Raw genomic sequence first — 20,931 nt, forward strand, 5'->3', positions numbered from 1 at the left:
CTGCACTGGTGACAGGGCAGTCCTGTGATTTGGGGGAGGAGGAGGAAAAATCATAAGCCAAACTATGAGCTGCATGTGAATTTTTCTGGGCAACACCTAAGGGCCCATAGTGGTAGAATATTAAAGATATGTTTTGGAGGCAATTCTGAGTTACACTGGGAGCATGTCCTGAAACAAGCCAAAAATATGAAGCAGTAAAAAAGGTGGCTGAAAGCCATTCCTAATACACTTTTTTTCCCTCCAGTTGTTCAAAATACCCTGCTCAAATAATAATTTTTTTGATGCAGCTATAAAGATTTTTCCAGTGATCCAAGAGAAGTAGGAGTCTATGCTTAAAGATGCTTGCAAGAATGAAACAGATAATACAGAAACATAGAGCTGCCCCTTCACCTCTTGCTATACCCCTTTGTACACAGTGCAAAGCCCATTGCCACCTCCATACAGTTTAGAGCCATGTCTATGGTTCTCAATGCTAGTAAACAGTTCTCAATGTGCCATCCCTGCTCTTTGAGACTCCATCCACCTGATGAAAAAATAATGAGGCAGCTGTTTTTGGGGTTGCTGATTTTCAGGGAGGTGGCATTGTTATTAATCTGTGTCACAGAAACAGCCTTCATTTCATGACCGAATTAAAATAAAAGCTGGTAAAGAGTCTGGAGCACAAGTCTCATGAGGAAAGGCTGAGGTAACCGGGGTTGTTTAGTCTGAAGAAGAGAACACTCAGGGGGGGACCTTATTACTCTCTACAACTACCTGAAAGGAGGATGGAATCAGGAGGTGGCTGGTCTCTTCTCCCAAGTAACAAGTGTTAGGACAAGAGGAAATGGCCTCAAGCTGCGCCAAGGGAGGTTTAGACTGGATATCAGGAAATATTTCTTCACTGAAAGGATGCTCAGGCATTAGAACAGGCTGCTCAGGGAAGTGGTGGAATCACCATTCCTGGAAGCATTCATACTCTATGTAGATGAGGCCCTCAGTGACATGGTTTAGTGGTGGTCTTGGCAGTCCTGGGGTAGTGGTTAGGCTTGATGATCTCATGGGTCTTTCCCAACTGAGCTGTTTCTATGAAAACTGGTGAGTTTTAACTGGAACCATTTCTCCAAAACTTGTTCAGCCTTTACTTGAAAAGCTCACAAGTTCTCCCCCAGCATCCTGAGATTTTTTTCCTAAACTTGAAGAACTCACACCTTTACTTGTTAGCTTTGACAACTGGGGGCTTTTTCTTAGTTTCTGAACAGAAATGCCACACCTGGGAGAAAGCCCTCCACAATTTGTTGCTTTGTTTGCTGCCCTACACTCACCCAAGCACCAGCAGTTTCAGTGACCATCATTCAGTGACCCCAGGAGGTACACTCTGACATACTGAGTCCCTCCCAGATATTCATGCCTGGTGGCCCGGGCAAGCCAGGTTTCCCTCACGCGTTTTGGGGACACGTTTAAGGCGTTATTTTAGAAGAAAACGCTTTTTAAAGCCGTGGCGCAGAGCCGGCTCGGACGGGCCCAGCCCCAGCCCCAAGCCGGTGACCTCCGCGCAGGGCGGGGAGGCCTGAGGGAAGGAGGGAGGGAGGAGGGGGCGGGACCATACTCGGGGGCGGGGCCAAGGCGGCCCCGCCCGGCGGAGCTGTTCAGGGCGGCGGGTACTGAGCGCGTCGCTCCGCAGCCGGGCGGGGCAGGCGCCTCCCCGCGCCGCGCTCGCGGGTGCCGGCGGGGGGAGCATCTCCCGCCGCTCCCGCCTGCGCGCCGCCGCCGCCGCCTGGGGCCATGGCGGCGCTGGTGCTGGTGCTGCTGGCGGCGCTGGCCGGGCCGGCCGTGCTGCCGGGCGGGTGGTGCGCGGCTCCACTGGCAGACCTGCGCTCGCAGATCTCGGGCGTGGAGTCGCTACTGGAGGAGTTTCGGCGGCAGCTGCAGCAGGAGGAGCCGGGACCGCCAGCGGCGACGGCAGCAGGCGGTGGGGAGGTGTGCGGCGGCAGCAGCAGCTTCTCCGCCAGGCCCGACTCGATCATCCGCACCAAGGACTCCATCGCGGCCGGCGCCACCTTCCTGCGGGCCCCCGCCGGCGCGACGGGATGGCGGCAGTGCCTGGACGCCTGCTGCGCCGAGCCGCACTGCACGCTGGCGGTGGTGCAGGAGCCCTCCCGGCCGCGGGGGACGGCGGCGGCGGCGGCAGAGCTGGGCTGCTACCTCTTCAACTGCACGCACCGAGGCCGCCCCGTCTGCCGCTTCGCCCCGCACCGCGGCTACAGCACCTACAGTCGCCGCCCCGCCGGCCTCGCCCCGCCGGCGGGTAAGTGATGTCTTCGCGCCGGGGGGTGGCCGCGCCGGGCCCAGGAAGCGGCTGCCTCACGGCGGGGGGGAAATGGCGGACGGCAGCCCTCGGCACGGGGGGAGGGCAGGGCCGGCGGCGGGGCCCGCTCTTCGCCGCCATTTGGTGCCCCGCTTAGTGGGAGAGGAGGGGAAACCTCCTGCGGGAGGGGAGGACGGGGAGAGCCGGCGGGACCCCTCCCTAAGGCGTCCCAGCCGTGCCTGGGAGTGCCAGTTGGGAAGAAGCCGTCCCTGCCACCGCTGACTCTCAGAACCCTCGTGGTGCCGGTGGGCCTGCGGCTGGGAGCCGGCTGGTGGGACCAACATGTTCACGGGCGCCGCACCTCCGACGGGGTGGTGGCGGCTGCGCGGTCCTGCGGGTGTTGGGCACCCTGGAAAGCGGGAAGTGCTGGCGCCGGTTACGCCAGCACCTGGTGCATGGCTTGAGAGCAAGCACAGGGCCGCCTTCTCGGGGGTGCTGTCCAAATGTCAGCTAAGCGGTTACTCGTTCGCTTAATTCAGATTTTTTCCTGCTTAAGAACTTGGGAGTTAGACTGAAGAAGACAAGGATGTATCTATACTTATATATAAGTATATATATGTATATATATATAGCTATACTTAAACAGGGGAGATTTAGGTTAGATATAAAGAAGTTCTTTACTGTGAGGGTGGTGAGGCACTGGAATGAGTTGCCAAGAAGTTGTGAATGCTCCATCCCCGGCAGTGTTCAAGGCTAGGCTGGACAGAGTCGTTGGCAACTGTCTTGTCTAGTGTAGAGGTGTCCCTGCCCATGGCAGGGGGGTTGGAACTAGATGATCTTAAGGTCTTTTCCAACCCTAACTGCTCTGTGATTCTATGACTCTATATTGCACCAGTAGTCCAAAGGCAGCATGGAGACTGTATAACTGTGTCTGGAATCTGGGCAACGTCAAAAGCAGCAGTTTGTTCAACACTGAAGTGTATTTGAGAACAATGTAATCCAGAGCAGGCAGCTGTAGAGGAAAACAAGTCTGGGTTTCTAAATATGGAGTCTGATTCCTAGCATCTGCTCCAAAGAACATACTCTCACTCTCTCATCTCCTGTTGTTAAACAGTTGCACCTTAATTCAGTTTGTCTTAATTTCATTATCTTCTGTTGCTGGGACTTCTCTAAATGTACTCTTACTGAAGTAAATTACTCACTGCATGAAGAATACCTAGTGGTGGCGTGAATGGACACTGTGGTGCCTGCTGTTGCTGCTCCCTTGGCAGGAGAGGCCTCAGGCTTGAGGTCCATTAGCCCTGTATTTTATGAGAATGCCAATGGGAATCTCCTGGAAATGAGAGAGAGCAGGAGTTCTCTTTCTACAGGAAGTTACAAGGCCTACATACTTTTTGGAAAGTTCATCGGCAGGTGAACTAGGCAGCTATAGGGAAAAACTTGAGCAGTGAAGATGAGGCAAGCTTAAGGTACCAGAAAACCCCAAGATATGATTTTGACATTTTCAACAGGCAAAGTATTAGTTCCACAACATTATTTATGTATCAAGTTTTGGGTAATTGTGTTTTGTAACCTTGTATGAACTTGTAAGACAGAAGGTTTAAGGCTAGATTTTAAATCAAAGTCACAGAGAATTAAGCTTTTTTGAAAACCTTTCAAAGTATCTTAAAATGTCCTTCATAATTTTGAACTATCTTAATTCCATTAAAACCTGGCCCTAATGTAGAGTGTAATGTCGCACAATATAGATAATATTGTTGAAATGTTACTTGACCTATTAGAAATCTTTAATTTCTTGATTTTTTTAAATTCAGTAATTCTTTAATGCCTTGCCTTTTTGGCAGCTTTTGTAACTTTCAGCACTGGGCTCACAAGACAATTTCAGTTCTTAATCTGCAAATTGTCCTGTATCCTGTTGGGTTTATTTAAGAGTCTGCCTTGTGGGTGATGGTGGTATTGGAAATGAAACTATGACTTCTTAATGCAATTATACTGGAGCCAAAGCAAAGCCACGAAGGAGAATGAGCTTTTATTCAAACATCTGTCAGCCGCAACATAGGCCAGGGGAGACAGAATTAAGATTGAATAATTTTGCTGTCTGATGTCATGTTACTGCTGCATTCTTGAATTGCATTGAAAAATTAGTCTGAACAAGAGTGCATCATCACAGGACGATGAAGGCACACCTCCCTTATGTCACCCCATGATTGAATTTAGGAAATTTAGGAAAGAACTTTTAATTTCAGGAGTTTTTTTCACAAGGGGATCACATTTTACCTGGGTTTGGTTTGGTTTTTGTCAGAATACTGTGGTGTTGAGCCTGCTGCTGTTTTCTTTTTGATAATACCAAACCAGTCCATAAACGTGGTGTCCTCATAATTCTGAAACACTTCTGAGCATTAGTATTCAGTTATCTTTAGGGTGTTGTGCTTTCATTTATGTTAAGGATCTCCAGTAAACGAAAAATGATTGCATATTTAATTAATAACAGATCTCTGTTTGTCAGATCAAGTGTATATCTGTATACTTCCAGAACAGACAGTGGTGGGATGAATTTGTGAGACTGAATATTTCAGTGTAAATCCAAGTCCTTCACACCCAGCTTGTGCTGGTTTGGCTGTGGATTTACTTTGCAATTCCAGGCAGTTTGTACTGTGTTAACAGTGAAACCCCATATGCCTATAGTGAAGGAAGAGGTAAAGGATTTTGCCTTTGTTAGGCATATTTTTAAATTTTTGACATAGAAAGAAAGAGGACTTGAGTGCCTCACCAGAAATGTCTGCCTTCTGTGCTGCTCAATAGTGGTGAGCAATGCAAGAGTTCAACAGTAAGGTGAACTAATATCAAAGACATTTAGGAATCAGCAGTGAAATAACCTTTCATAACAAAGCCTTCATTGTGAAAACTAGCTGGCAGCTTCGTTACTGGCAGGCAAAGCTTACATCGTGATGGAGGAAGCAGAGTAAGTTAAACCATTGGCATTCCCCCCCAAAGAAAAAAGTGTTGTTCATAAAGTTGCATCTCTTTTTCTAAAAAGCGGACAGCTCCAGCATCTGAGTCTTGGTCTGGTATATCAGTTTCGTATTGCTTATTTACATTCAACTTAAACAAAGGTTCGAAACAGAAGTTAAAAGGTGCTTTCTGAGCTTGATTTTTCTGCTATTCTGTAGCTGGGTGTCCTTTATTCCCATGAGCGGTGGTTGTCCGTGGCTCCTGAGTATGCCTCCTTGCTTTTTCATGCTGACTTCTTAGCAGTATGTATCTCCGGGATTTGGAGGTGTTTCACTCACTAAGGGTAATGTATTCCATTGCTTGAAACTTTGCAATGGAAAAGCGTCTTCAACTCAATAGGCTGTCTCCTCCCATGCCAGATGTCTCTCTCAGGCCATTTTTTTCTCATCCATAGCAAAGAGCAGGCATAAGTTTCTGTGATCTCCCCAAAAGATGAGATGGCAGTGCCATTGCAACTTAGACTGTGGAGTATAAAGTTAGTCTAGGAAGATAATATTTTCAGTGCTTAGGGCCTAGGGGAAGTGGGATTGTCTCTCCCTCTGCTGGGCATTAATCGACTCATTTAAACCAGACAGGGGACATGAAACTCCTTCCAAGGTAAAAGTGGAAGGATGGGCTGTGCTGTTTCAGATCCATGTTGGTCTCTTTTTGACAGTGATTGGTGAAGTAAATAATCATGTGAAGACTGTGTGTAACTCATACGTACCAAATAGAAGTTGCCCTGGCACCATAATGTTGGTGTTTATTAACAATGAGTTTGGGGGATTTTTGCACCTAAACTTTGCTTTTTCAATTAGGTTGGTTTTGAGAGCTGAGTGCATACAGATTAGGCAAAGCTTCCTGTGCCAGCTGGATGAGCAAGAACTGTTTCATACTATTATTAGCCTCTGTTTTCAGTTATTTGTATGTTTTACTAACTTAAGGTATTTGCCTTGAAATTTTCTACGTCTTTTCTACTACTGAGAAAAACAAGAAATAGAAAGTTTGCTGTTCAGTCACTCACAAAAAATTGCCCCACTGCTCTGTGCCTTTGAGCAAGTTCTTAATACTGGAGAGGAGCACCTGCAAGGGGGAATGCCTGCGCTGATGGGGAAGCACCTTTTCTTTCCTGGTGCAGCTCTGCCCACACTGAGTGAACTTACAGCCTCATGTTCAGTAGATTTTTTCTGAGCTTAACATCAATATCCTTTACAGAATATCCTTTGAGAGGTAAAAGAGCAGAATGCGCTCGGCCATTTCAGGGTGCCAGGAACATCCCATGCCCAGAGAAGGAATGAAACCTGAGTAGGTAACTGCAGAAAAATACAGTCTTGTGGCTAAATTTGTCAAATGTTAACTTGTAGAATGGATTTTATCTCTCTCTCTTCCCTGCATTGCTTGATGATTGCAGAGCAGATGTCTTAAACCACTTCTCCCATGCCATATCGCTTAATATATCATGGGGTTTGTTAGCCTGATCTGAAAACTTGTAGTCTGATTGGCAAAAGTACTTAGTACTCACAGTTTTAATCAGTAAGAATTGTACTTTGAATATAGCAAGATGCTACAAATCCTAAATAGTACAAAAATCAAGCTTTGAATGTCTTAAATTCGGCACTTAAAATCAGGAGTCATTTCTGATGTTTTGTAATCAGTATGTACACTGCTTTACCAGGATGTAGCTTTTGTTAAATGCCTTTCACTCCTGTAAACATGTATTATAAAAAGTAGCTAAAAGCCTATAAAGTTATGCAGAGTGCTGTAAAAGGTGCACAGTAACTGCCATCTGAATATGTAATTCATATTTAAATCCATTTTTGTTAGCTCAGATTAAAAACTACACTGATGCTAACTGTGCTGTATGTTGTATTAATGAAAAGCATGTGTACATAGAGATTTTCTGTGCCATGCGCTTCTAATGTACAAGCTATTTGCTGGAGACATCATTGAATATGGAACACTTAACTAAAATTTAAGTAGCTATTACTTCTCTTATCATAATATCACTAATGAACATGTTCTACCTTTCAGGAAGTTGCACCTTAACCAAGATAAACTGTTTTAGATAAATAGTCACTTGGCTTACCCTGGTAAATAACAGAGCTTCTCTTTTTTTGTTATAGAAGAATATGATGAGCCTCCACGGTGCAAGGCAGGACAAGATATTGTCCTGCAGTCTCCTGTCGACTGGGTGCTTCTGGATGGCCGAGAAAGTTCAGATGACCACGGAATTGTGCAGTACGAGTGGACCCTGCTGCAAGGTGACTCATCAGTTGAAATGAAGGTACACATGCAGTCTCACCCATGGCCGGTTACTTGCAGATTGATATGTTCATACTGTTTTAAATGTAGAATTAAAAATATTACTGAAATGAATATGGCTACCAGGAACCAACATTAGGATGAATATAAAGCTTAAGAACTTATTTCATAGAAGTATAGCGGAGCCCAGGTTGGAAGGGACCTCAAAAGATTATCTGGTCCAAGCTTTTGTGGGACAAGGAGCCCAGGTGGGATTATCTTACCTGTTCAAGCACATCTTAAAAACCTGCAGTGATGGAGACTATACCATGACCCTGAGGGAGTTGTTCCAGTGAGTATTTCTGGAGGTTTATATGGTTCACCTCTACGTAGGATGGCATGAGACAGCCAGCAGCTAACAAGTAGATGTTAATTACTGCATTTCAGCTCTGCTTTCACTGTTTGTGCTCACTGCACTTGGTTTTCAGCTTCTGTGATCCAGTTTAGAGACATCTCAGTAATTCAGCTACTGAAAATAATGTTTTCACCAAGTTTTTTGTCAGTGCTTATGGAGAAACTGCAAAGAAATGTGTGATGTAAACCTTGTTATACTATTTTATTACATCCATATGATTTCTGCTTCAATTTGGCTTCAGTTTAAAATAAACCATCAAGAGAGGGATTCTCCATGCCACCTTTCTTTGTGAATGTTCTAGGAGCAGTAGAAAAGGAAGGGAGAAATGTCTCAAACCCATAGAGTTTACTCACAGTCTGTTCACAACCCACAGTATTCAGGGCACACTGGGAACTTCACCTAGAGAGGAGTACGTGAGGACCACAGACTTTACTGTGGCTGGGATGCTGCCAGTGGATAGGAAGAGCTGTTCAAAAGTGTTAGTTAAGCCAGTGCTGCATGCTTTTGAAAGTTCTATATCCTACTGCAAGTTCCACATCTTTGAAAGGGTGACTACGGTCAGCTGGTTCTGGGTGGCTTGAAGCTTCTCTGCAATTTGAAACTGTCATGTCAGAGACCACTGTGAGTCTCTTTAACTTCGTTTATTATTTTATTGTCTTGAAAAGTAAAAGGTCAAAAGGCTTTGATAAGGAGTGTGAACATAATAATACATAGAAAAGACTCGAACAAAGTAGAGTTGCAAGATATTATCTAGATAAAATGATATCTAAATAAATGATATCTAGATAAAATGAACATTTTATTACCAAGACTTGTTAGTCTGAGCCTTTGCAGCATTATTTTCTTTAAACAGCAATTAGATACTCTTTAGTCTGTGATGTAGTAATATATCTAGAGTAAGACAAAAATTAGAAGTGTGATTTTTTTTTCATACAGCCTTCATTTTCTGTCTTTAGTGCTGTAGTTGCTATGCTGATGTTACTGGATTTCATGTCATTTATTCTGAGCAAACAATACATGAATCCATGGCTACAGGGGAGAATGGTACGTGTTGAAATAAGATAAAAGGCAGCTGTTGCGTTGCGATAATGTACCAAAGAATAAAGAGAAGGTAGAGGAGGGGGAAGAACTGCTATAAAGAGATCTTATCACATTGTAGAAGAAAGCCAGTGAAATTGTTTTCCTATTGTGACTGATTATTGCTTCTTAGATAATTTGCTTCTGAGATTGCTACCCATATGCTGTACCTGTGCAGCTCTGTGACACTTGTGGGAAATTATGGAGTGTTTGTTGATGTTTATTTTAATGCTGATTATCTGGAAATTTACTGTCTAGTTTGAGTCAGAGTTTGTAAGAAGGCAGGTACTGCTGGGCATTCTTCAGGGCAGGGCAGAGGTAAAAAGGAAAGCACAGAGCATGCCAGGAGGAGTCGCAGCATATTCATAAGTCAGTGGCATTTCTCTGGCTCTGCACTGAGAAGAGAGCTGGTCTCCATGGCTCATGAGTTTTAAATGCCATATTTGCTCTCCCAGCAGTCATGGTGAAGAGCAGCAGGTGGTTTTTAGAGCATATTTATCTCTGTAAAACAGTAAAGAATAAAATTCTAAGGGGTCATGTACTCCATCAGCAGGTTATGAACGGCATGATCAGATAATTGAGTGCATTCGTGTAAATAGAAAAGGAAAGCAATTTCAGTTAGGAAATTCACTTACCAGAAGAGAAAAATGCGTTTATCAATACACCCTGATATAAAGCTGTGTTTAGGACTGTTACCGTATTTATTGAAAACTGTTCCATTTTAGGCATGAAAAACAACTTTAAATAAGCAATCCAAAGTTCTTTATTGAATTTTCATTTTAATATTAAATGGATACATAGCATGTGTGCTTCCTCTGTAAAAATGCACTACATGTCCAATAAACCTGAGCGTTTTCTGTAGTTACTGTATGTGTTACTGAATTCTCATACAGCTGGAATTATTCGTGACTGGTAATTGTCACAAGGTTAAAAAAGGTTCAGCATTCGCACTCATTTTATACAAACTTACTTCTAAAAGACTGTTATAATGGTAATGCCAGTTTGGTATTTGTTCTAAATTATCAATGAAAAAGTTATTTTATTAATTTCTTCAAGATCTAATCCAGTGTAAGTTGTTTCTGTATTTGTATCACATGACTTCCTGAAACCTAATGTTTATTAGGTCACTCACTATAGATGAACTTATTTCTGGTTCCAAGCAAAGCAGGACATCCAATGTGGGCATGGAAAAATTCAGTTCAGCAATTTGTAAAAGTTGTAAGTGACTACATCAACTGTCATACTGGACAAAGGTGGGCAGTCTTATTCATAAAGCAGTGCTTTCAGTCACCTTATCATAAATGAATATATAGCAAAAGCAACTTCTTTAGATACATGTATACTGTCTACAGACTAATTTGACAGAGAACAGAATAGTATTTTACTGCCTACCTTCTCAAATGGCATTCCCAGTTCCTGAAAATTCAAGCTAAATCTGTGTTTCCATTTATCATCCAGTGCTTAGGGAACTGAGTGTACGAAGGAAAGTGTTACATAAATGTTAGGCATGTTTATTTTTACACCTGGATGCAAAAAAAAAAAGATCAAAATATCACATGTTGATACACATGCTTGAGTGGGCTGGCTAGACTTAAGTATTGAATCTACATGAAAAGCATTATACAAAAATGAGCTCCCTATTCCTACAAATTTACGGATGGATCCTCTATACCAGTGTGGGGTTTTTTGCTGTTCTCTTTCATCAGGTACCACAACCAGGAACACTGAAACTTTCTCACATTCAGGAAGGAGCATATATTTTCCAGCTAACTGTGACAGACACCGCAGGTCAGCGGAGCTCTGACAACATCTCTGTGACCGTTCTGCCCATGGTTCATTCTGCAGTAGGTGAGAAAATGACAGGAACCATTGCCTGTGTGACACTTGCGGTATGGTATGCAGAGCAAGGGTCTTAATGGGGGCAAAAATCCTAGTCTCCATTTCTAGTGTTTTATTTTGCCCTTATTCATTACATGGATGACATCTCTTTCACCTTTGAATTGCTGTTTCAGAGTTAGGGACCAAGCAAGCATCGCTTGTTTGTTAGAGCAACAATACTTTCAAGCATTTAAATGTTCATCCTTGTATTGCTAATAAACATGCAGGGTTGGAAAAATGAAATACTGACATATGTATCAGGCACATCGTAACAGTTCATTATATAGTCAGATGGTGCGTGCAACATGACAGGGCTTGTGTTATAGGGAAGACCCAGTTAAAATCAGTTAATAGTATGTGTGAGGCACAGACTCATAATAATATTGACTTGCATCTGTAGTATAAAAGATGAGATGGTTTCTTGTTTTCATGCATTTAAGCTTTTCTGTGTAATGGTTGTTACCAAAGCCTTATGTTACTGGGGAAACTGAAACTGGAATTGACCCATCCGTTTTAAACTCTGATCTCAAGAATCATGTAACAAGCGTAAAAGGTAGAAAGTAAAAAATTTCAGTGGCTGCCAATTCTGTAATAATTTCTAATTATGTTGTAATTAGCAAGTTGCTAATACAGATCTGCCGCTTTGGCACAAAGTAAAAGTTATACAGCATCATCAGTATGTTCAGCTGAACCAGCCAGAACTTTGCACCAGTGCAATATCTCTATGTGAGAGTAGTCCCTATGGCAATAAATTTATATTACAAAAAGCAAGCTATGAGTCTGCTTAATAATGCCTGTATTCCAGTAATGGATGATTGAGTTGTATTCATTAATGTTTAATTCAGCTAAAGCAGCCAGAGAGGTTTTCTGGTTTATTTATTGGCTGCTTCCTGTGGTTGTCTGTGGTATCTTTTGCATGGAACACATAGAGAATTGGCTGCGGTTTTTCTTCTTCTCATTCCCTGAGTACGTTTGCAATTCATATGCTACTGCTGGAATTAAAACAGTGCCCAGTGCCTTAATACATGCAAGAATTATGTGATTATTTGTGCCAAAGATCAGGAGATGCATTTTCTAAGTGTGAATTTAGGAGTTTTAAACAGGTGCCTGTGTTTCTGCCATTCTTCCTCTAGCATTGCACAACATGTTGGTACATAGCAGGTTAACAGCCAAAAGCTGTGACTTCTTTATGCAAATCAATTTGCTATTACAACATTAACCAAACACTGAATTTGATAATACTTTACAAAGCAATGAACTACACTGATGTTGGAAAGACATAGGCACAAATGGAAACACTTGATGATTACAAGGTCAGAATGGGGTTCAGGAAAGCTATTAGTATGCAGATTGAACTGTTCAGGGACCCTCTCCATTTCCAGGGGAATGTAAATATTAAAGCAGGCAGCAGTCAGTTCTTTCTGATGAAGATCCCTTGTGAGACCTTGTGCTTTGTCCTGTTCTGGCATGTGCTGCATTGAAGTCAGTGGATTGCTGGTGTAAATAAAGGATGAGCATTCTTTTTAGTATTTAATTAGGCTGCAGAAAACATGCCATAAAAGACCCCATGTAGTCCATATGTGTGCATGTAAAATATGAACATATTGTCAGAAATACAAAGCAGGTGTATAGTAGGAATTATGTGTTGGAGAGATGCAGTTACAGCCATAGAGATTTCATTTATTTATTTTCAGGACTGTCCTGTCTTTTAAGCCTGGGCAGATCTCCTTTTAGCTCAGTCCAGCAGAGTTTAAGGTGCTGTAGGGGTGCTGCACAAGGTATAAGGTGCAAGAGCCTCCAGGTTGAGTATTTCTGTAGTAAAGAGATTGCCAGAGTAGTGATGAGGCTGCCAGCTATTAGCTGTATTAGCTTCTATGTCAATATAGCATCGTATAGCTGAGCCTGGCCTTTCTTTAGCTTTCTGCCTTCTTCATGGTCCTTCTTGACATAGCGTGGTTTTGCTTTTTCCTTGGTGCTGCAGATTTTACTCTTTGACTCAGTATTTACTGCTTGGATTCCTGCTCAATCCCTGCCAGTTTTCAAGGCCAGGTTGGACAGCACCTTGAGCAACCTGGGCTAGTGGGAGGTATCCCTGCCCATAGCAGGGGAGGTTGGAACTAGATGATCTTAAGGTTCTTTCAACCCAGACCAGTCTATGATTCTACGATTCTATCATTTCTGTTTTGGTAATTTGGTAATTGTTTCTCAACAGCCTGTGTCGGGGTTTGCTCTCGCTACCAGTTTATCTGCGATGATGGATGCTGCATTGACATCACATTTGCTTGCGATGGCGTGAGACAGTGCCCTGATGGATCAGATGAAACTTTCTGCCAGAACCGTAAGTGTGCTAGGCCACAGAAGATTGTGAAAGTAACTGCAGCCTGAATGACCAAAGGGCAATGGTGCTCCTTCTGTGGCTTGTCTCCCTGTGAGCAATCAGCTTGCTCCCACCACAGAGCCTTTTGTCGGAAGTAGCGCATGGGATGGTTTAATGTGTGGATACAACAGATGCTCAGAAGTTAACTCCCTTTTCTTCAAAGCATATAAAAACTGTTAAAGGTCCCCAAATGGCAGATTTTGTGTTCTTATAATTTAAAAGATCAGTTCTTTACTTGCATAATGATTTTAGAAACAAAGACTCTGGTGTCAATCTGAAAGGGTGTCTCAGTTACGTACCTTGCTAAAATCTGAAACACTGGAAATGCGAGCATGTAGGGGAACCAGTGTTTCATGAGTCATCATCAATATGTGCCTGTGCTCAGCTAAGTGAACAGAAATCATTAGGAGTGAATTACCTCAACGGATAACCACTATTCCATTGTTATTTCAGTGACTGGATTTCACTGTATGGATATTTTTTTTGTGTAATAGCTGTCAGCAGGCAATTGGTAACTTGCTGTGTATCTAGAACTCACACTTCATCATGTATCTGAACCTGAGGAGGTTGTTTATCCTGCCTCAAGGCCCGTATCAGAAACTCTCCATCAGAACACTCCCATCCCCTTCAATTCTGTACAAAAAGTATGATTTTTGTTTCTGTTCACGTAGTCAGCCCAGGTCGGAAGACAGTGACACATGCAGCTCTTGGCACTACCCAGCAAAGGACTGTAGGACTGCCAGAAACCACAGATGAAAACTCTGCAGAAACCACCCTGAAAGCCACTGCCAGAAATCAACTTCTTCTCTCAGTGGATGCAGACATGACAAACCAATCACTTTCTCAGGGACCAAAGAAACAAATCAGTGGATTTGTGCCAGGTAAGAGCTGAAATAAATTGTTCTCTTTAAAGAAAGAAAATGTCTTGCACCTTTAATTTAATTGTCTTTTGGCACCTGGCTAAGAGTAAAAATTTGCCAATGTCAAAAATACAGAAGCAGCTTGTAATACAAGTAGGTATTGCTTTATAATTGTCATGGTTCTTACTAGTGCAAAAGGAAAGTTAAAATGTAGGAATGCTAGGAAAAGAATAGTCTAAGGAACAAAATGTGCAGTGAGCTAAACACAAATTCTGCCACAGGCTCAGCTGTGTAAGCTGATGTATAAAGCTCTTTAAATCTGTAGGGTGAGAGTAATTGCTTTTCTCCTGGTGCTAACTGAAGACTAATCTTTTTCTTTCTTCTTCTGAAGTCAGACCTTGACTGTTATGGGCACTTTTTCCTGAAGTGTGTCTCCAGGGCAGAAGAAATCTTTTGTCACTATAGACAAGTCTTTGGTAAAACGCAGAGTACTCTCTGTAGTGCTTCTCCTTCATATTCTGTTGTGAGTCAGTGTGTAATGATTTAGCAAGGCAATCACCAGCCCTTGCCTTGCTAAAGCTCCAGAAGCTGCAGTGAAATTGGTGTGTCTTTCAAGGTTTCTGCTAGTGAATTAAAATGAGCCAAAATGACAGCTGAATAAAACTGTGTGCAAAGAGCATAATATGAGTATGAGACCTCTCACTTTTATTTCTTCATGGTTTAGACTGATTCTTGCTTCCCAGGACGAAGCTGTTTATAAACAGCTTTATTTTCTTGTTACAACAGAGCAGTGCTCAGTGCCCTCTGCTGCTGACCCATGTAAGGAGCACTGCCCTGGTTGGCAGTGTGGTGTTTCTTCAGATGCTTGTACTGCATCTGTGGAGACCACAAAAGGAAAGAAAACAACATTCTTAAAGAATTGGGCTGCCTCAGTGAATGCACAGGAACTGATAGTGAAATCCTCTCTCAAATGTTTCCCCCTCTTCTGGCAGTGTACATGACCTCTGTGCTCCTTATTGGAGTGACTTAAAATTCTGCTTCTTGCTCACATAGTCCCAAGTGACACCTGATACAGGGCCACCCAAACTAAACATGAAATTGCCAAAGGGCATTGCAGGCTCCAATGGAAAGTCAACTGCTAAGTAGGTCTCAAAAACCACTGGGCTTGTGAACCCAGAAGTAAAACCAGAACTGAGGCCACCAACTTCTGCAGCCTGTAATCAGAGGTTATAACTGGAAGTGCACGTAAAAGCATGGCACTTCTGCACAGTCCTTTTCTGTGTTTACCCGTCACAGTGACTTACTTGCACCAGTCTTGCTCTCAAGGCTTGTGCACAGCAGTAGACAATAAAAGAAAGCAAAAATATTATAAAACTAAACCGAATGTAACGGGGCCACAGTGATCAGTGAACTGCCAGCAGCTGCTCTAACCTCTTTCCGTATTAGACAGGCAGGATTTCCAGCTGACCATGTCTGGGGTTTAATGCCTGGGAGTTTAATGTTGCTCTTTTGACGAGGCTTATCTGGAATTTAGTTTCAGTTAAATGGTACTTAAGGATTTCCTTGTAGAATAGAAGGACCCAAGAGCCCAGTACTTTTAACCAGAAAAGCAGCAAACAGCTCAGTAAGTTTTTAAGTTACTTACAGACCAGTTCCAAAGAAGGTGCATGTGGTGGGACATGAAGGGGTGTTAGGTAGCAGGGTCCAAAGCCCAGCTGCCAAAATCTGCCCTGCATTGCTGTCTTCTCATGCAGACACTTAAGATTCACAGGAGTCACAGGCTGTATATGAATGATACCCAGAGGTCCAAAGAGGTTCAAGTCCTGCTCCACTGGCAGCATCACAGTCTTTATGGATTTGAGGAGACAGGCATCTAACCTTTTCCTAAAACCCCACCCAGATCCATTAATGAGATTTCTCTCCATCACTGCCATCTCAAGGAGGTTACAGACCAAATCTAATAGTTATGTGCTAAAAAAACGAGACACAGAAACACTGGAACAGCGCCATGAAGCCTGTCTGGAAAAGTGTTCAGGAGGGCAGTAATTGCTAGATGCATTTTTGAGGAGAAGCAAGCAGCAGTGAATAGCCTCAGAAGCTCAGCAATTCCACTGGCAAAAATTCTGTTCTGGAATGGACTATCTCCTGAGACAGTGGCACCTGCTGCTGGTGCCAGAGCAGAGCCTATGCCTCCAGGTCACACTGTAAATGTCTTTGTTGGACCAAGATGATAATCTCACTTGTTGGCCTAGAGTTGACCTTGCAAACATCCAAAGTGCTCTGATACCTTTCTCCAAGGAAGCTCTCAAGTCCTGCTGCATGTTCCAGCACTGCTTCACTTGTAAATGAATATAACAAAAATAATTGCAGCAAAGCACACTGGAGTGAGCAATGGGCTGTCTTTTAGCAGCAACAGCCAATGTAGCAAACATGGTCAATGCAGACAGGTTCAGTTCACAAGTGAGATTTGCACTCCCCAGCATAGCCAACTCAAGTGTATAAATCACTGTAACAGCTTTGCATTCCCCTGGCACAGGGACTGTGACTCTCCCCAGCTGCCCATGCCAGCTGATGTGCAGTGCCACTTGGGGCTGGAATTACAGTGTTTGACTGAGAGCCCAAGTCACTGTCATGGCTTTGCTGCAGAGGCATCAACAGCAGTAGCAATACCTAGATCTCTGGTTTAGGGTAGCTGGAAAAGGCTATGAATTGCAGTTTCCTAGGCATGGACTAGAAAATGAAGAGAAAGCGAAAATAAACCCACATAAAATATTTAATGTCAGGCTCCTAAACCTGTTTGGGGAAATCTTTGTTTGTTTTCTATTTGATAATGGGTAAGATGTTAAGCAGTATTGACTGATAGCCCCTTCAGTCCTGTAACACCAGCCACAAGTCATAACAAAACCCTTTAAACTTCATTGAAAGTATTCAACCCTTCCACAATTTTCCTGCTAAACTTCTCTCCACATTCCGATGCATTTGCCAAATGTATCGGAATAAGCAGTTGACTTAAACATTCCCTTTACTCAATAGCAAAGAACCAAGTTTATAAAACAGGCATTCAGATCTAGCTTAGGCCTACAGGATGGAGCAACTATAAGAAGAGATGATGCCTTTCTGGTACTTTCATAATAAAGACAAATATTCATTTAACTCTATTTAGGGAGCAGAAAACAGCTGCTGATTTTGGTCTTACTACATTCAGGTTATTTTGCACAGCTCTCATACCATAGAGGTATCTTAAATCGAGTACAATTTACACTTAGCATTTCCTTAAGTCCCCTTTGCATGGCAGAACAACGTAAAGAGCCAAATGGGAGCAGGGGCTGTGGCTTGTTTCAAGAGTGTTTTCTCATATGTGAAGTTAATGTTAATGCACCCTTAGCCATAATGGCAGGGCAGTGCAGGCAGAGCCTGGGAGGCTGCATTGTGCCTTACACTGGGGACATCTGCACTAACCTTATGCTAATATAAGTGAAACAATTTAAGCTTTGAGTAAGTCACATGTATTTGCTGCTGCCATTTGACAGGGGTGTGCCCTGGGCAGCCCTTTGGAGCTGGTGGTGATGGGTGGGAGATACCCGTGGTGCACGTTCCAAGCTAATTCACTTGAACACTTCTTTAACACCCACCAGTAGGTTTAAACCCAATTACAACATTTCACATTCATAGTTTACAGATCCTGTAGCATAGCATGTTTCCGCTGGCACTGTCTCAGTTGCGAGGGCTGCTGGCAAATGCATCACAGCACAAAGTGCCCTTCAGTGTTTATTAGTAAAAACCAAATACAGTGATTACATTTACAAATATGGGTGTAGTTCTGAGGTTTTGAAGGTGTTGGTGGATTAAGCTGTCAGTCTTGCACAAAGCAACCCCATAGCTATTGGTGTAGGACTTCAGTGGGAGGGCAGGAGGAGGAAGTCCCAGCTGAGTTACTATTTTTCTGAAGCAGAACTGCAGCCGCCTGCACTCCCAACATTAATGTTTCTTGGCACCAGAGTATGACTTGTCTCTTCCTGTGTAGTTACAATGCTCTGCAATATCTTTGTACTACACAAAGCTGAAGAGACTCCAAGCCATCCTCTTTGAAATGTTCACTGCATGTATTCTGATGTCTTGCAAATACTTATGTTGATCTGGTGATTAAGGTGATTTGTGTAACCAACCTATACATTTCCTACTTTACAAATTTCAAGGGTGGAGGTCAACATAATTTGAAATGGCCTCATTTTCAACTATATGTAACTTCTTCAGTGATGTTTTAGCTCAGACTGGTCTATCCCCTATTATGGAAGTTTGTAAAAGAGAATGTATTGCCACCTTTATTTCAGTGGAAAATGATCCCACGGTTTGCCATGCAAAACTGAATTTACATTTTAGCTTCAGTTTCACATTATTTAAAAATTCAACTTATACAATCAAGAGTCAGAAGTTCTTAAACTATGGAGTGGGGGGTTCCCCCAGAATGTAAGCACTTTCACGTTCTTCTATTCTGTTGTCCTGTGGATAAGACTTCCTGAGTCACTGAACTGCAATACTCATTTATCCTGCTTGACTTTGTGCAGATAACAGTTCCTCAGGGAGAAGAACAGATGATAAAAGTGGGAATGGCATAATGATGCCAAAGAGAGACCAGCTTGGAGGTAGTCGTCCAGTTCCAGAAACAGGTAAGAATGACCATGTGAATTCATATTGAATTATGTTAGTTTTTCAGCCAGGTGCTGGAGATGCAGATACTATGGTCAAAAATTGAATGACATACCTCTGTATGTTCTGAACTGTTCCTAACATACCAGATTAGACAGTTCAGTTCCACAGCAAGAGTTGCTCCAAATATTAACACCTAAGTGATAGACTGGCTGTATTTTCAAAGGCAAAAAATCATTATTTCTCTACCAATTTCTCACTGTATTAAATAAAGTGTAATTTCTCAACCTCCTTGTAGGTGCTGTGTTACCCTTAGCCTTAGGCTTGGCCATCACCGCTTTACTGCTGCTTATGGTTGCTTGCAGACTGCGTTTAGTGAGACAGAAGCTGAAAAAAGCTCGGCCCATTACATCTGAAGAGTCCGATTACCTCATTAATGGGATGTATCTCTAAACATTGGATTTAGGTCAGTTGTCCTCTCCCCTTTCTCCTCTGTCCATGAACCTCTGCCTCTATAAAAAAGGACCAAAACCTTTAGTTAAGTTTGAAGTATAGAAGAAGCCTGTGAGATGAGGAACATGTTATTCCCCTTCAGTGATAAATAAGAAACTGGGTAGGTGCCCATGCTCAGAAAAACAGAAGCATTCAGGCTCCAGGAAATAGCCCCGGTTGGCTCTTGAGTAGAAGACACTGCAAGCTGGGGACACCCCAATGGGGATGAAGGGTGCCCTTGCCTTGTCAGGATCCTGCCCATGGCAGAGCAGGCCCCAGGGCCAGGGCACCAGCACAGCCCCGGCCCAGCAGCCCCAGCCATGCTGGCCAAGGCACAGAAGGAAGCCTGTGCCACCCTATTCTGCCAGTGCTGCTGCCACTGTGCTTCACCCTGGGGACCGGGACCCTCCAGACCAGCATGTTATTCACTGTCCAGCAGAGACTGACTTGTGTACCTTCCACCTGATGCACTGGGAGTATTGTCATTAAAGAATTCATCCTGGTTTGTTAATTAAAAGCAATTGCTATTGAAGCACCAGCTTTTCTAATGAAATCTGGGACATAAGGAACAAAGCATCTTTTTCTCATCAGTGGTTTAAACCTTTGTGCAGCTGACAGAGCCATGCTTACTAGATGCTGAAATGAAAAAACACAAATCATTGGCAGATGAGTTTGGGCTTACCAGTACCTGACAGCAGTCATGTGCAATCCCAGAGCCATGTCTCTCCCTGGAGCTCAGGGCTTGCTCAGCCTCTTCCACTCCTAGCTCGGCACCCTTCATGACGTGAGAGAACAGCATGCAGCGGCTTTTACCTGTGACACCGGAGTGTAGGATTCCTCCTGGTTATCCCGTAACTCCCTGCAAAGCTTGGAAGCTTCGGCAACCTGCCCTCACCCCAGCAAAATTCTTATAGAATTAGGAGCAAGTAATTGATATATGTGAGTGAACTTCAGATGTGTTAACAGTAAAACGTGTACAGTACATGTTATATATACATTTATATATACACACCGTGCTGTCTATCTTGTTTGACTGTCCGAGGATGCCACATTCATCATGGGTCCCAATAAAACCAGAATCAAATGAGGCATGCATCTTTTTGTATGTTGTCTTTTGTACTTCAGTAACTTTGAGTCAGCGAGAATATCACCATGGTATACAGATAGTTCTTCAAGTTGCTCAGTCTTGATTACTTCATGTAAAATAGCTCTAATAAACCTATTTTATTCTTATATTTCTTTCATTGCCTTTATTTTCAGCCACCAGCTAAATTTTGTGCTACAAGACCATAGCGTGAGAGCAGACAGAAGTACATTCTCTCTGTGAAACAGCCTTAAAAGAAGCAGCAACATGTATGATGTTGCAGAGATATGTATGAGTTGTTGAGATGTTTTGGTTAAGGAAGACTGAGAAGAACAGGGCATCTACCTCCATGACCTGTCTCTTGAGTAGTACTTGAGCTGAGTGACAGCAGTGGCAGAGCTGGTGTGCTAACCACCCAGGGAATCCAGCTGCAGTGCTCCTTCCTCAGAGCCCTTCTGCCACATTAGGCAAAGTCTGGTTGTACTTCAGCATTACATTAGGTCCAGGAGACCTGCTGGTGCTGCCTGTTTCTAACTTACAGAGCATGGCCTCTATTCCATCCTAGCCTACAGCAGGCATTGCAAA

General features: G+C 43.2%; 1 protein-coding gene across 1 annotated transcript; it reads left to right on the top strand.

The window, feature by feature from the left end:
* Nucleotides 1-1,761: 1,761 nt before the first annotated feature.
* On the top strand, nucleotides 1,762-20,495 carry LRP11 (LDL receptor related protein 11). Its single transcript, XM_034061275.1, has 7 exons — nucleotides 1,762-2,284; nucleotides 7,399-7,559; nucleotides 10,715-10,856; nucleotides 13,099-13,224; nucleotides 13,935-14,144; nucleotides 18,689-18,790; nucleotides 19,069-20,495. Exons 1-7 carry the CDS (start codon nucleotides 1,762-1,764, stop codon nucleotides 19,221-19,223), a joined length of 1,419 nt encoding a protein of 472 aa, XP_033917166.1. The 3' UTR covers nucleotides 19,224-20,495.
* Nucleotides 20,496-20,931: the final 436 nt, after the last annotated feature.

This window comes from Melopsittacus undulatus, chromosome 3 (assembly GCF_012275295.1).
Source record: "Melopsittacus undulatus isolate bMelUnd1 chromosome 3, bMelUnd1.mat.Z, whole genome shotgun sequence".
Lineage (NCBI taxonomy): Eukaryota > Metazoa > Chordata > Aves > Psittaciformes > Psittaculidae > Melopsittacus > Melopsittacus undulatus.

What these genes read in the sequence shown, in the direction of transcription:
- LRP11 (XM_034061275.1), top strand. Translation starts at nt 1,762, where the DNA reads ATGGCGGCGCTGGTGCTGGTGCTGCTGGCGGCGCTGGCCGGGCCGGCC. An exon ending in CATGGTTCATTCTGCAGTAG is followed by an intron (nt 10,857 to 13,098) that starts GTGAGAAAATGA and finishes GTTTCTCAACAG; the next exon opens with CCTGTGTCGGGGTTTGCTCT. An exon ending in TGAAACTTTCTGCCAGAACC is followed by an intron (nt 13,225 to 13,934) that starts GTAAGTGTGCTA and finishes CTGTTCACGTAG; the next exon opens with TCAGCCCAGGTCGGAAGACA.